The sequence below is a fragment of the Balaenoptera physalus genome (genome assembly GCF_965194825.1).
Source record: "Balaenoptera physalus genome assembly, chromosome: 1".
NCBI classification, from domain to species: domain Eukaryota; kingdom Metazoa; phylum Chordata; class Mammalia; order Artiodactyla; family Balaenopteridae; genus Balaenoptera; species Balaenoptera physalus.
The window spans coordinates 77,153,019-77,168,182 of NC_138882.1; the positions used below are offsets into that span (position 1 = coordinate 77,153,019).

At 37.5% G+C, this 15,164-nt stretch overlaps 1 protein-coding gene across 10 annotated transcripts in view; it reads right to left on the bottom strand.

Moving 5' to 3' along the window:
* Positions 1-9,790: 9,790 nt before the first annotated feature.
* UHMK1 (U2AF homology motif kinase 1) overlaps positions 9,791-15,164 on the bottom strand; it is a 105,725-nt gene continuing 100,351 nt past the window's right edge. For 4 of the 10 annotated variants that reach the window (XM_082465716.1, XM_082465707.1, XM_082465719.1 and 1 more), the window contains 3 exons: positions 14,799-14,849; positions 11,138-11,204; positions 9,791-10,364 (listed from right to left, as the gene is read on the bottom strand). In XM_082465716.1, the coding sequence (XP_082321842.1) occupies positions 10,272-10,364; positions 11,138-11,204; positions 14,799-14,849 (211 nt within the window). In that variant the 3' untranslated portion in view covers positions 9,791-10,271. The other 6 variants (XM_082465713.1, XM_082465711.1, XM_082465708.1 and 3 more) reach the window with 4 other exon arrangements.

The following is a 15,164-nucleotide window of genomic DNA, read 5'->3' on the forward strand; positions in this document are numbered from 1 at the left end:
TTTTTATCAGGAAAGGATGCTGAATTTTGTCAAATGCATTTTCTTAATCTATAATTTGTCTTTTTTAGGCTGTTAATATGGTGAATCACATTGATTAATTTTCAAATGTTAAACCAATCATGCATTCCCAGGATAAATCCCACTTTGTTATAATACAGTATCCATTTTATATATCATTGGATTCAATTTGCTAAAATATTAAGAATTTTACAACTATGTTCATGGCAGCCAGCCTCTAAGATGGCTCCCAATGATCTCTGCCACCTTTAAGCAGTCCCTTCCAGCATTGCACAATAAATGACCAATACAGTATTCAATAAGTGTTGCTATGTGACTCCTGAGATTAGCTTATAGAAGCTGTGGCTTCCATCTTGCTTGCTTTCTCTCTCTTGCTTGGATCACTCATGCTGAGGAAAGCCAGCTTCCATGTTATAAGCAGCACTCTGGAGAGGTCCCATAGCAAAGGAACTGAGGACTCTTGCCAATGGCCACATGAGTGAGTTTAGCTTCAGATTCTCCAGCCCTAGTCAAGCCATCAGATGATTTCCACCTTGGATGACAGATTGATTGCAACCTGATGAGAGAACCTGAGCCAGAACCATGCAGCTAAGCCTGGATTCTGAATCTTCAGAAACTATAAGAAAATATATATGGTTTTGTTATGCAGCAATAAAAAAAGAATACAGACATCATTAAATTATGTGGAAACAGTTTGATCCTTTCGGTCTTGCTTTTAAGCTTTGTTAGGCTGCACGAGAACTGCACTTAGTCTAAACAAGAACTTTCTTAGTACTCTACCCAATAATGTGAATTATGAGGTTTTCCACTCCAAGCACTGTTCTTTCAGATGGTTTTTTCCTCAGCCTCAAGTAGTTTCTCTATACACATGTTATCATACTCAACTGAATACTCAAAGAAGTGCCTTTGCAGATCTTGTTTTCTTTGTGCAGCTCTCTCTTCTCTAGTATGCTGTGCTACGAACTCCAGCTACTTTGGCTTTCCCAAACTCCTAGCTCTATTTCCTCAACTCAGGGAGACAGCCATATCTTTCCTAGTTCCTCCTTCCTGTGCTATTGCCTGCAAATTCTCTCCAGGCAGCCATCTGGGACAATCACAGGGCTTACTTCATTTGTGTCCCGTCTCCCAGGGATTACTGACCTTCACTGCCTGATGGCCAGTGTCTTCAGTGCCATTGTTTCATTTATTTAACCTGGTTTTTTAGTTGTTTCAGGTAGGAGGGTAAACCCAGTTAGTCTCTCTTAAGCTCCAGAGAAACAGACCAATAGGATGTGTGTATATATTGAGAGATTTGTTTTAAGTAAGTAGCTCATGCAATTGTAGAGACTGGCAAGTCCAAAATCTGTAGGGTAGGCCAGGAAGCTAGAGACCCAGGAAAGAGCCAATGTTGCAGTTCAAGTTCAAAGGCCATCTGCTGGCAGAATTCCTTCTTGCCCAGGACAGGTCAGTCCTTGTTCTATTAGGGACTTCAACTGTGATTGGAGTTGAAGGGATTGCCTACATAAGAAGGGCAATCTGCTTTACTCAAAGTCTAACAATTTAAAGGTTAATCGTACCCAAAAACACTGTCACAGAAACATCCAGAATAATGTTTGGCCAAATATCTGGACACCGTGGCCCAACCAAGTTGACACATAAAATTAACCATCACAGTAATATAAAGAAAATAAATCATTACACTGATTGTTAGGAACCAAGATTTTCAGCTTAAGAAGAGACACAAATATAAAGTCCAAAAAGTACCTGATTTTTAAAAATTGAAATTATCAGTATAACACATCGTATTTTTCTTTTCACAACAAACAAAATGTATTTTCTAGCTCAGTCTCCTAAAAGAGTCTAGAACCTCTAGCAATAAATACTACTAGTGCCTAGATATTTACAGTATCTAAATATCATTTCTTATTCAAAGGAACGAAGGCTTTTTGGAGAAATGGCTTCCTTTGACAAGTTGGACTCCTTTCCCACTGCTGGGCACGACTGGGTACCTCTCTCTTTAAAGGGCTTACGATCTCATTTGAAGGTGACCTCAGTGAGGTTTGGAGGAATTATCCAGATTTAACTTGTATTGGAAGTATGCAGAACCATCTACAAAGTATTTTTTATCAAAAAAAAAAAAAAGCCTGAATCTGATCAAATCTCAGATTCAACTACAGTTTTCAGGAAATATGGAAGATAGAGGAAAATGTTAAAGGACACTATGAACATGAAATCCAAAATCTACAAAATGACACTGGAAAAACAACTAATTTTTTCCAATAAATATTTTTTAAAAAAGAGGGAGGAGGACCTGGATAGGTTAAAAACAGACAAATAGTCAAAGGCAATAAATGAACTCAATCAGAGCCTGATTCAAATAAATCAATATTAAAAAGATAAAAATGTGATACTTGGGGAAATGTGAACACTGGTTGGATATTAGATGATGTCTTGGTCCATTCAGGCTTACTATAACAAAAATACCATAGACTGGGTGACTTGTAGACAACAGAAATTTACTTTTCACATATCTGGAGGCTGGGAAGTCTAAGATCAAGGTGCTGGCAGATTTACTGTCTGGTGAGTTTCCACTTACTGGTTCATAGATAAATGGCTATCTTTTTTCACTGTGTCCTCACAGGGAAGAAGGGGCAAGGGAACTCCCTGGGGTATCTTGTATAAGGGCACTAATCCTATTCATGAGGACTCCACTTTCATGACCTAATCACTTCCCAAAGGCCTCACCTCCTAACATTATCACACTGAGGGTTAGTTTTCAATATATAAATTCTGGGAGGACACAAACATCCAGTCTATAGCAGATGATATTAAAGAATTATATTAAGGTTTTTATGTAGAATTAATTTTAATGTAACTCACTGGGGTTTGGGAGGTGGGAATTAAATGAAACAGGATTAGCCAATGTTAATTGTTAGGAACTAGTAACAAAGGGTCATCATTCTGTTCTCTACTACTGTGTATGTTTGAAATTTTCTGATTAAAACATTAACAAAAAGAGTGGGTCTCTGGATCCAGACTCTGGGTTCACTTTCCAGCTTTGCTTCTTACTGGATAGATAGAAAATCTTAAACAATTTACTTAACCTCTAAGCCTCAGTTTCCTTATGGACCAAACAGTAAGAGTTCTCACCTCAAAGGAAAGTAATAAGGGTTAGATGAGACAATGTACATAACATGCTTAATACATGCCTGGCTCACGGTTAAGCACCATAATGAAATGCTGGGCATAGTTATCATTACTTAATTACTCAAGTTGTATGTTCATGAGATTTAATCTCCCTTCTGTCAAATTTCAGATCTTTTAGAAATACATAAATCAGGGAAAATTTTAAACTTTAAAAGGAAATCTGTCAAGTCTCATTTCAATCTTATTCGTATCACCTATGTTATATCTTTTACCATATAAAATATATACATTATGAGTTCTACACATCATTTTGTTAAAAAACAAAAACAAAAACAACTTTGCCTGCCAGAAGAAAATCTGCGAAGGAACACTTCCTGAGAAGTAGAATCACTGAGACAGAAATAAGAGAACTGATGTGGAAACAATGAGTCATGAAGCTATAATGATAGACTTTTCGTTCTTACATTGTCCTTTGTTTATAACTTTGAAAACGCTATGTCTATATAAACATATTTGGTGTCACCACTGACTCACTGAGCTTTTGGCAAGCCTATTAGGCCTCTCATCTTTAAGAGGCCATAATAAAATACTGAATTCATGTATTACACTAGAAGACTCATGTTAAGCCTCTCGCAGAAAAGCTTTAACTCCAAGTGGATTACCTTGAATTATTATAGCATATTTGCTTCATACACCAGTCTGAATTACATCATCAAATTTCACAAAGAAGCTCCAGGTAATGCCCAAGCTCAGAGAAAACAGCATATGAAGACCATGTTGTTCTACACTACAGTAGTGCACTGTCAACATTCCATTATCTGAAGGTACGTTTACATCCCCCCAACTTTACCACAGCCAATTTTACCTCCAAGTTCTCTCACAGCTGTACCTAACTAGTTAATGTGAATACTCATGGTTTATTTATCCTTTGAGCCTTCATAAAAGGAAAAACCTTTTATCATAAAGTTACTAAGAATGAATTATCCAAAAATTTATGAGAAAAACACCCCACCCATAATGCCATCACCTTAACACATCGTTTTACTTTTTACTCCTCATTCAGCTTGAAATATAATATTTTTAAACAAAATTATTCATTAACTTTCTCTTGTCCCCTATCATCCCTTGTTTTAGGAAATGCTAAGCCAAAGACGGATAAAATTTAGAAAGAGCACTATTTAGGGTGGTCCTTTCTAGCAGTCTGAGATATCTGCAAAATCAAATCGTCTCCAGAATGTTTGTATCCCAGCCCCATCCACCCATTCTGTTAGTGCTGTTCTTGTCAAGTGAAATCTTCTTCACTCTTTGCCCCACCCCTTGTCTATTTTTCCAAAGCCAGAACACATTCAAACTTTTCCCCTCTCACCTTTGGTTGTTGATTTCTAAATTAAGTCTACATCTCCAAGTCAGTGATTCTCACTTTTGGCTGCCCTTTACAATCACTGAATGCTTTTTACAGATTAGCTACCCAGGCCTTCCACCAAACTGAGAATCATAATCTCTAGGACTGGAGTATGCTTTTCTTAAAGCTCTCCAAGTGATTCAGAGAATCTACAGGGCTTGGAAACCACTGTTCTAGCAATTACAATTGTACTGGTCAGGCCTTGCAAATTCCATCTTCCATTCTTCTACCAGTATTCATACATTCCCTTGGTATTCTTTTTTAACATCTTTATTGGAGTATAATTGCTTTAAAATGGTGTGTTACTTTCTGCTGTATAACAAATTGAATCAACTATATGCATACATATATCCCCATATCCCCTCCCTCTTGAGCCTCCCTCCCACCCTCCCTAACCCACCCCTCTAGGTGGTCACAAAGCACCGAGCTGATCTCCCTGTGGGATACAGCTGCTTCCCACTAGCTATCTATTTTACATTTGGTAATGTATATATGTAAATGATACTCTCTCACTTCGTTCCAGCTTACCTTTCCCCTTCTCCGTGTCCTCAAGTCCATTCTCTATGTAAGCGTCTTTGTTCCTGTCCTGCCCCTATGTTCGTCAGAACTGTCTTTTTTTTAGATTCCATATATATGTTAGCATATGGCATTTGTTTTTCTCTTTCTGACTTACTTTACTCTGTATGACAGACTCTAGGTCCATCCACCTCACTACAAATAACTCAATTTTGTTTCTTCTTATGGCTGAGTAATATTCCATTGTATATATGTGCCACACCTTCTTTATCCATTCATCTGTCGATGGACACTTGGGTTGCTTCCATGTCCTGGCTATTGTAAATAGTGCTGCAGTGAACACTGTGGTAACATGACTCTTTTTGAATTATGGTTTTCTCAGGGTATATGCCCAGTAGTGGGATTCCTGGGTCGTATGGTAGTTCTATTTTTAGTTTTTTAAGGAACCTCCATACTGTTCTCCATAGTGGCTATATCAATTTACATTCCCATCAATAGTGTAAGAAGGTTCCCTTCTCTCCACACCCTCTCCAGCATTTATTGTTTGTAGATTTTTTGATGATGGCCATTCTGACCTGTGTGAGGTGATACCTCATTGTAGTTTTGATTGCATTTCTCTAATATTTAGTGATGTTGAGCATACTTTCATGTGTTTGTTGGCAATCTGCTTATCTTCTTTGGAGAAATGTCTATTTAGGTCTTCTGCTCATTTTTGGATTGGATTGTTTGTTGTTTTGATATTCAGCTGCATGAGCTGCTTATATAATTTGGAGATTAATCCTTTGTCAGTTGCTTCGTTTGCAAGTATTTTCTCCCATTCTGAGGGTTGTCTTTTCGTCTTTACGGTTTCCTTTGCTGTGCAAAAGCTTTTAAGTTTCATTAGGTCACATTTGTTAGTTTTTGTTTTTATTTCCATTACTCTAGGAGGTGGGTCAAAAAGGATCTTGCTGTGATTTATGTCATAGAATGTCTGCCTATGTTTTCCTCTAAGAGTTTGATAGCATCTGGCCTTACATTTAGGTCTTTAATCCATTTGGAGTTTATTTTTGTGTAAGGAAGCATTCTAATTTCATTCTTTTACATGTAGCTGTCCAGTTTTCCCAGAACCACTTATTGAAGAGGCTGTCTTTTCTCCATTGTATTCTCTTGCCTCCTTTATCAAAGATAAGGTGACCATAGGTGCGTGGGTCTATCTCTGGGCTTTCTATACTGTTCCACTGATCTATATTTCTATTTTTGTGCCAGTACCATACTGCCTTGATTACTGTAGCTTTGTAGTATAGTCTGAAGTCCAGGAGGCTGATTCCTCTAGCTCTGTTTTTCTTTCTCAAGATTGCTTTGGCTATTCGGGGTCTTTTGTGTTTCCATACAAATTGTGATATTTTTTGTTCTAGTTCTGTGAAAAATGCAGTTGGTCGTTTGATAGGGATTGCATTGAATCTGTAGATTGCTTTGGGTAGTATAGTCATTTTCACAATGCTCATTCTTCCAATCCAAGAATTTGGTATATCTATCTGTTTGTATCATCTTTAATTTCTTTCATCAGTGTCTTATAGTTTTCTGTATACAGGTCTTTTGTCTCCTTAGGTAGGTTTATTCCTAGGTATTTTATTCTTTTTGTTGCAGTGGTAAATGGGAGTGTTTCCTTAATTTCTCTTTCAGATTTTTCATCATTAGTGTATAGGAATGCAAGAGAGTTCCCTTGGTATTTTAAAGAATAAAGCTCACAATGGACATATCTATTTAGTTTCTGGCTCAACTATTCTTGCTCTAGGAAACTCTGTTTCTCCCGTAATTTATGTTCTCTTTTTGGTACCATCTCAGAACGTCTGATTAGCCACCCTGAATTCCCTTATGGCAGTGGTTCTCAAATTTGAGTATGCAGCAGAATCACCTGGAGGGCTTGTCAGAACACAGATTTCTGGGCCCCACCCAAAAATGTGTAATGTAGCAATTCTGAGAATTTGCATTTCTAACAAGTTTCCAGGTGATACTGATGTACCTGATCAGGAGACCACACTTAGAAAATTACTGTCACAGATTTTATTAACCCATAACTTGGGCATAACCTGGCAACTTCACACAGGTAAGTGACTCCTTCTTCCCAGAATAATAATCAATCTCCCTTTAATAATCCATTTCTGAATCACAATATACATTTGCATTTTAAGGCAATTAAAGTCAATAGTCAGAGTAAACATTGAGTGCTTACTAGGGGCAAAACAGGGTTCTGATTACTAAAAACCTCACTGACTTTTCATAATATATGTTAGAATTACTGACGTATGTTTTCTTGTTAGAACATAAACTTCTGACCCCAATTTGAGAAGGGAAATGAGGAGGTTCTTTGTTGAGTTCTGCCACACCAAACTCCAGGTCATAACGATGACCTTTAACTGTTACTGAACTTTTCATTCCTTACATTTTAGTACTAGATTATCTTCCCAATGTGTTAAGTGGGTTAATTTTATCTCTTTAAGCAGAATACAAGCTTTGTAAGGAGAGGACCCTATGTTACACTTTTTATCCCTTAGTAGTGCTGGACATGTGATAGGCACTCAACCTTTATTGGCTGACTCATTCATTCATCACTTCCCAACATGCTTTTCCTAAATTGGGGCTCCAAAGAGGATCATGAATTGCAAAAGCATCAGTCTCAGCCAGAGGAAGAACAGATTTCTAGGCCAACTGAATGATTTGTGTTTTAGTCACTCTCCTGGGTTATGCATGATTTCTCCTTGCCTCTTTTTACCTGGATAACTGAGATCTTACTGTACCATGATGAATCATCAAGAGGAAATGCTGGAGATAGTTAAGTTAGAGTTAGAAATGAAATCACATATTACCAGTGACAACCCAAACTTCTAGGAATAGAAATTGAAAATGGAATTCTTTTTGTTCACCATCCTGTAGATAACACTAATAATTCCTTTTTAGACATCAAAACTGGATCAATTTTGAGAAGCAAGAGAGAAACTGAGGAAAAAGAAATATTCAAATATCATGCTCTATTGGGTTTATACGTTCATTTGTGGCTATCAGCAAAGTTATTAACACATAGCAAGGGTGATTTTGACCAAACTCAGTGATTATTAACTCTCAAATAAATTCTACCATGCTGTTGCCAAGTGATTCTAATTCATATTTTGATAAACATTTTACCCAATTCTATATTTGCTGAATTAGAACAATAATCTGAAAAGGACTCATGAAGGTACCTAATGCTATCACTTATAATTTCATGGCTCAGAGGCTCTCCAACTCTTTGCCCTTAATACACCCAGTGTTCCCCAGCCATTGCTCCCCTATAAAACCACTACCACAACCCCATACTGCCAGTGCTCCCCTTCCCTGGCACTATTAGTACGATCTTAAAGATAGGGAGACAGGAAATAGCAGATGAAGGTTCAGAAAAAAGGAAATGAAGCATACCATTCAGATGCTAAAGACTCGGCAGTTCTGTACTCACAATCCATTTTGGAGATTGTTCTGATGAAGAACTCAAACCTCACAACCTTTTGAGAAATGGAACAGATAACAATAGCAAAATTGGGCTGTTATTGAAATAAAAGAGAAAATATGCTAGATACACTCTTTAAGCCTTAGCACACACATACAAAAATTTTAAATAGATATAAATATCATACAGTCTTCAAAAAAAAAAAAGTGATCCTTAAACTTTGTACTTATAAAGAACAAAAGATCCACCCATGACATTCTATCATGTGACAACTTATCAATGGAAAATAAAATTTACTAATCTCTCCTTTAGACATAATTTTTAGAATTTTTCGCTTATCCAGATGTCAATTTTTATGCTTTTGGTCACTACTTAAAGGCTATATAAAATGCATTTATAAAGCTCAACATTTTTATGCAAACTACATGTTAGACATAGAGAATCCTTACTAACAACCAATGATCTATGGCCCATATTTAAAGAACCACCTTTGTCTTTTTTTTTTTAAATATGGCATCTTTTTTAAAAAAAATATTTATTTGGCTGCACTGGGTCTTAGCTGCGGCATACGGATCTTTAGTCGTGGCATGTGGGCTCTTTTAGTTGCGGCATGAGTACACTTATTTGCAGCACGCATGTGAGATCTAGTTCCCTGACCAGGGATTGAACCCGGGACCCCTGCATTGGGAGCGTGGAGTCTTAGCCACCGGACCACCAGGGAAGTCCAAAAACCACCTTTGTCTTTTTAATCCTCTAGCTGAAAACAACAGAACAAAACTGGAATAGTAGTGATTAACTCACCTGGGGAAATGCAGGAATTATATTCTTTTGAAATCCCAAGTGCCACCAAATATTTGAGCAAAAGAGAATAGCCAATGATATACAAGGTTTTTCAACCTTTACAGTTTGGGCCAGATAATTCGTGTTTATAGGTGGTTGTCCTGTGCATTGCAGGATGGGCAGCAATATTCCTGGTCTCTATTCATTAGATGCCAGTACTACTATCCCACCCTCTCAGTTATGACAACAAAAAATGTCTCTAGACATTGCCAAACGTCCCTTGGAAGAGGGCAAAACCATCTCTGGTTGAGGGCCACTATTATAAAGTGATAGGAGGATAAAGTTCAAAATTAGATATTCATAAAAAAAACTAGAAGATTGCAGTCACAGAGGTATCAATTTGATTTTTTGCATTATCTCAAAGTTTCTCCAAAGATTCACATTTTCCCAATGGAATAATTCCCTCAAGGTACAAATGACACTCCAGAGACAAGAAGAAAAGTTCATTTTATTGTCCAATCATTTTCTTAAAAAAATTTAATTTTTGATAAAATAAAACAAACTTTTAGTACCATAGAAACCTTTCAACATGTACAATGACATATTATTACTATGTACAACTTCAAAAACAAACGCTGCCAGCTCCAAGTAAAGTGATGTTGAACACCCTGACTATACGTAAGCTGTAGGAAATTTCCTGGATGGCCGATGTTTTCCTTAGCTTGGAAAAAAAAGTATACAATTGAAAAATATAAATAAGACCTTCAATCAGCTGAGAATCATAAAAACACTTTCTGAAATTCAGTCATCTGGATCTTGGGGAATACGTAGTAGTTACGAGAGTTCAACAATTAAAATGAAAGCCTGTGGATACTGAAAACTGAGTACTCCAGGAGAGGTCCTGTAGGTTCACAGTCGGTCTATCAAAAATAAAAGCTATTCTTATTGTGGTGGAACTTGGTATCTGGCTCATATACCATTCTTCACCAGCTCATGGACTCCATTCTCATCAATGATTAAAGGTGCATGGAATTCTTTATCTGCCACATAACTTTCTAGTCCCTAAAAGAAGGGATGAAATGAAACACAGTTAGAAAATTGGTGGACACTAGTCATGTAATGCTGGACTTAATGGCTATAATAATGATATAAAGCAGGAATGCCAAGTTGGGTTGAGATACAGAATTTACAAGTCAATAAAAAATCTACTTAGTATACTTTTTAAACTGGGCTTAATGACCTATTTATGGAAGCATAAAACAAACAACAAAAAGAGGAAAAGTTATTCTGATTATAATAAAAGTTTTAAGTTAATAAGATGATAATCATTCTTCCTTATAATCATCACTCAGTAGAGTTAACATTCTAAGCAAGGTGGCTGTTTCTGATGCTAGAACTGAACAACCTGACAAGGATCTCCAGAAAAAAATATTACATGTTAGAATAAAGGGGTCCCTACATCCCCCAGTCTTAAAGGTGAAAGTACTAAGCATATGAACAAAACAGACCCACTGAAAGGAAAAATTACATCACACTAAAAAATGACAGATGATTTACCTAAAAAACAAGGCTTATTTTTTAAAAGCCCATTGCATTTCAATGTGTAGGTGAAATGAACTAAACATTAAACATTCTGTTCATGGCAACTAATGGATAGATGCAAAGCTATAACAAGAACTCTCAAAGAGAAGGTTTCTCATTCCCAGGATGAGCTCCTCAGGGCAGGGCCACTGGAAAATGATGTATCTTCTCTAAGGACAACTCTACTTCAACATAAAACAATATCACAATCCTACTTCTAAAAGAATTGGGAAAAAAGCAAAAAGCAAACTTACTTCTCCAGCATAGGAGATAAGAGGAGAGATTTCACACTGTATTGGTACATCATTGGCATCCTTCAAGCTAAGAAAAAAAATCAGACACGGTAAAGATTCTGCTTCCCATGTTACTTGCCAGAGCGAAGATACAGACCATAACTTCCCTCTGAGAAACCTGCAGATAACAAAATTCTCCTAAACAAACAGAACAGATCCTACCCTCATGATCACTTAATTCCCTGAGGAGTAAGTTAACATGAAATCATCATGGTCCAAAAGACACTCTCTGGGGTAATCACCCCAGAGTAGCTCTTCAAATTACTTCACCAACATTGATATACTTATCCCCTAATGTACATATCATTTTTTATCATTTCCAAATTTTAAGTTCATAGAGAAGGGACTAGTTACTGAGTACGCACTGTGCTCCAGGCCCACTGCGAGGCATTTTGAATCCTTCGTATTTCATTTTAACCCCTGCCACAGCCTTGCATGTTACGTACTAATGTTGACCGACATTCTAAAGCTGCACTGTCCAAGATAGTGGCCACTAGCCACATATGGTTATTTAAACTTAGATTAATTAAAATTTTAAAAATTAATTAAAAATTTAAAATTCAGTCCCTCAGTCATAATAACCACACTTCAAGTGCTCTGTAGCCATGAATGGCTAATGACTACCAAATTGGATAGCACAGATATAGAACATTTCCTTCATTACAGAAAACTCCTTGGACTAAAAGGTCAGTTAAATTATTTCCCAGTACAGCCCAAATCTCCTAGATTAGCTGAGCTGATTTATTCAATGTTTCAAGGTGCTTCTCGGTTACTTTCACCAAGGTCCCTTTTTTAAGAGCTAAGGCAGAATGCACCCAAGTGAAGGCAAGGCCAAAGTCACCACTTGCTTCCTCTAGATCACGTTCTAACATTTACAGCCACCTGCGATCCTGAGTTTCTAAATTACGTAACACAAAAGTCAATAAATAGTGCTTTTAATATGTTTAAAAGTCACTAACTTCGAGGTTTTTCACCATTTCAAGAATTTTACCAGTAAGATACAGGGCATACAAAAATCTAGTCTTTTGTAGGCTCAAACCATAGTTGTCCTGTGTTTTACCAAATATGTAGTCTGAAGCTTTGGTGGAGTCAATAAAATCAGAGGGCTTCTGAGGTTAGCCACACCCAATCTTTCTGTCAACAGAACCATTTAGTGAGCCTTCAAGGCACTCTATACCCTACTCCCACTCACTTGTCCTGCTACTTCCCACTCAAACCAGGCCAGACACATGCACTTTAGATTATTCCAAGTCATTCTCAACTACGGTCCCTTTAACTATCCAAATCATACCCAGCCTCCAAGACATAACTCAAGCCCCAACCTTCCTTTGACCACTGCATTTCATAGGGATTGCTCTCATTCATTTATTTATAAAAAAATAAATAAATTTATTAGACATGTGGTAAGTCACTGCCTCCTAGGGTAATTGTTATTTATACCACACATTTAACACATAAACACATACTGCCTGATGATGTTACTTAACTTTTATGCATGTGCATCTTGAATCTCCCAGTAGGCTGTAAGAAATGACTTATATCTCTTGTGTAAGCTACTTCAGCACCTGGGATACTGACAGTTCCTGAAGGTAGGTGTGCAGGCCTACAAACGTTTGCTGGCTGCATGAATAAACGAACTATGAGGGTAGATGGATGGCAGACTAATTCAGGTAAAAAAGATGAACTAAAAGATGGAGCACATATCTCTCCACCCAGAGATGTAGATATGTATCAGATTCTATCAAAAGAGCTCAAGAGATCTGGTCCAGACCCTCTGGGGCAGCTTGGAGTCCTATAAAACCAAATGGGAAAATGAGGACCTATTCCACTGATAAGATGTATATAGCGCAGCCCCACCTGAACCCCTAAAGGACTTGGTGTGCCAGGAACTGAAGGTGTTTTTGAACCGGAGGAACACATAGCCGACCTGAATATAACTTCCCTTCTAGTACCACAAAGATACCAAAAAAAACTAAGAAAGTTGGATGCCCGAGAGGAGAAAAGAGAGGAGCTCCCGTCACCAAATGTAAAATCTCAGGAGATACACAAATCAGCCCCAAACACCGCTGTTCCCCAATTCTTTAGTCAAGCATCCTTCTGGTAGCTAACACTGTTGAGTAGGTATTCAGGTAAAAAATAAAAATAATGTCATTTTGTCAAAATTCAGCATCCTTGCTTCCATTCTTTCAGAATACCTACAAGCTGTTTCTTCCCTCTTTTATAAAAAATACTTTCTTTTCATCTCTCATTTTTAAGTAATCTTTTTCTACTCTATGAGGGCATCCTTTAGTGCTAAGAATTTCAGCAGGACCTATTTCTAATTCCATGATCTCATTTGGGGCCAAACTTTGATTTCAGTTTAACTATTCAACAAAAGGTTAAAATGAAGTAAATGGGGATGGGGGGAGTGTGAAATAAAAGAACCCAAAGAAGAACTAAATAATGTTTAAAACTTTTTGTATCTTAACTGAGATAGCTGGATGTTGTTTTCGGTTGTATAATTAAGAAGCTGTTTCACTTCACAGGTTAAAAGCTGTGGTTCAATCAGAAGGAAATTTAGGGTCAAAAATTTATTTTTTTAATTGTAAAAACATCTTGCTTCCACATATTAAAAACGATGGATGGGACAGAAAATGACAAAGGGCGCTGCGTTCCAGCTGCCATGGCATGAGGGGCAATAGTTAGCTATGGCTGCTGTAAGAAACTAGCCAGCTCTGTGAGTCCACTTCCTTGTCTCCAGGGCCACATCCCAGAAACACTGACACTCACAGGGACTTGTCTCTATAGGGCAAGGATGAGTGGCACAGGCAGGAAAAAACACACAGATGAAACTGACATCACTGCTACTCTGTTTCTGAGAAACCTCCCATCTCCAGATCCTTGGCTCTGTACACATTTCCCAAATAATCTTAAAAACTTAAAATTCAAACGAAACCTTATTACTTTTAAAGTGTAACAAGAACACCAAGCTGTCTCTTTAGCTATAAAGATAATGGCTTTTTCAAACTCTGTCAGTACCCAAACGAGAGAGGATACATGTTACTTCTAGCTAAAAATTATCAACCATTAAGACAAAAAGATACTTTCTTTAGGAGCAGGAAATAACTGACTAAAATTAACACAGAGAGACCAAAAATGGAGCTGTTACTATGAGAATAAATCAAAAGAACAGTTTTCTCCACATTAAGAGCCATCAAATATGTCAGGAGCAGTTAACCTTTATACTGACAGCATATATCCAGTTTGATAAGACACATCTGCAGAATGTTATTTTTATCTAGCTTATGCTAAAAGGGGTACGCTGGGATCCAAATTTGTTCTCCCTGGCCTGTAACCTGCTCTAGATTTTATCTTTTACTTGTTAACTTGTCACTACAGGCTCAAATACCTATGGTCAAATTCTTTAGAAAAGCATTCTCCCCATTTCCGGCATGCACTGAGATTCTGAGTTAGTGTCATCCAGCGAGATACCTGCCACCAAATAAGCAGTACCCCCACCAAAGCTTCAACCATCCACCCCCCAGACCACCAAAAGGCAGAGAGCACTAAACTACAATGCCAGTTAGTATGGAGGGAAGCACAGCCCCATCACCATGCACTGCAGGCAGGCTGGTATATTTACTTGTGATTGACATCAGCTGTGATGGTCTCTGACTTTCCATTTGTAGCACTGCTATGTAGGAATAAATAAGCATTAATGGGAATGGAAACATACCAAACAATAGAAATGAAGTGGAACTGCAAAATATACTTGACTGAAAGGCATGTATTTATGGTAAATTATAAACTTGGCAAAGGAGATCTGAGGGGGTAAAAAAAACAAAAAACAAAAAACTCAATGGTCAAAGATGAAGCATGAGGACAATCTGACATGCCACAGAGCAAGTCTGTTGACAAGACAGAACCTGAAAGTAGCCTTGGACTGTGAGACAGTCTACCACTGCTCCTTCTTGTAAAAACACAGTTATGGACCAGTAAGTTCCAATGC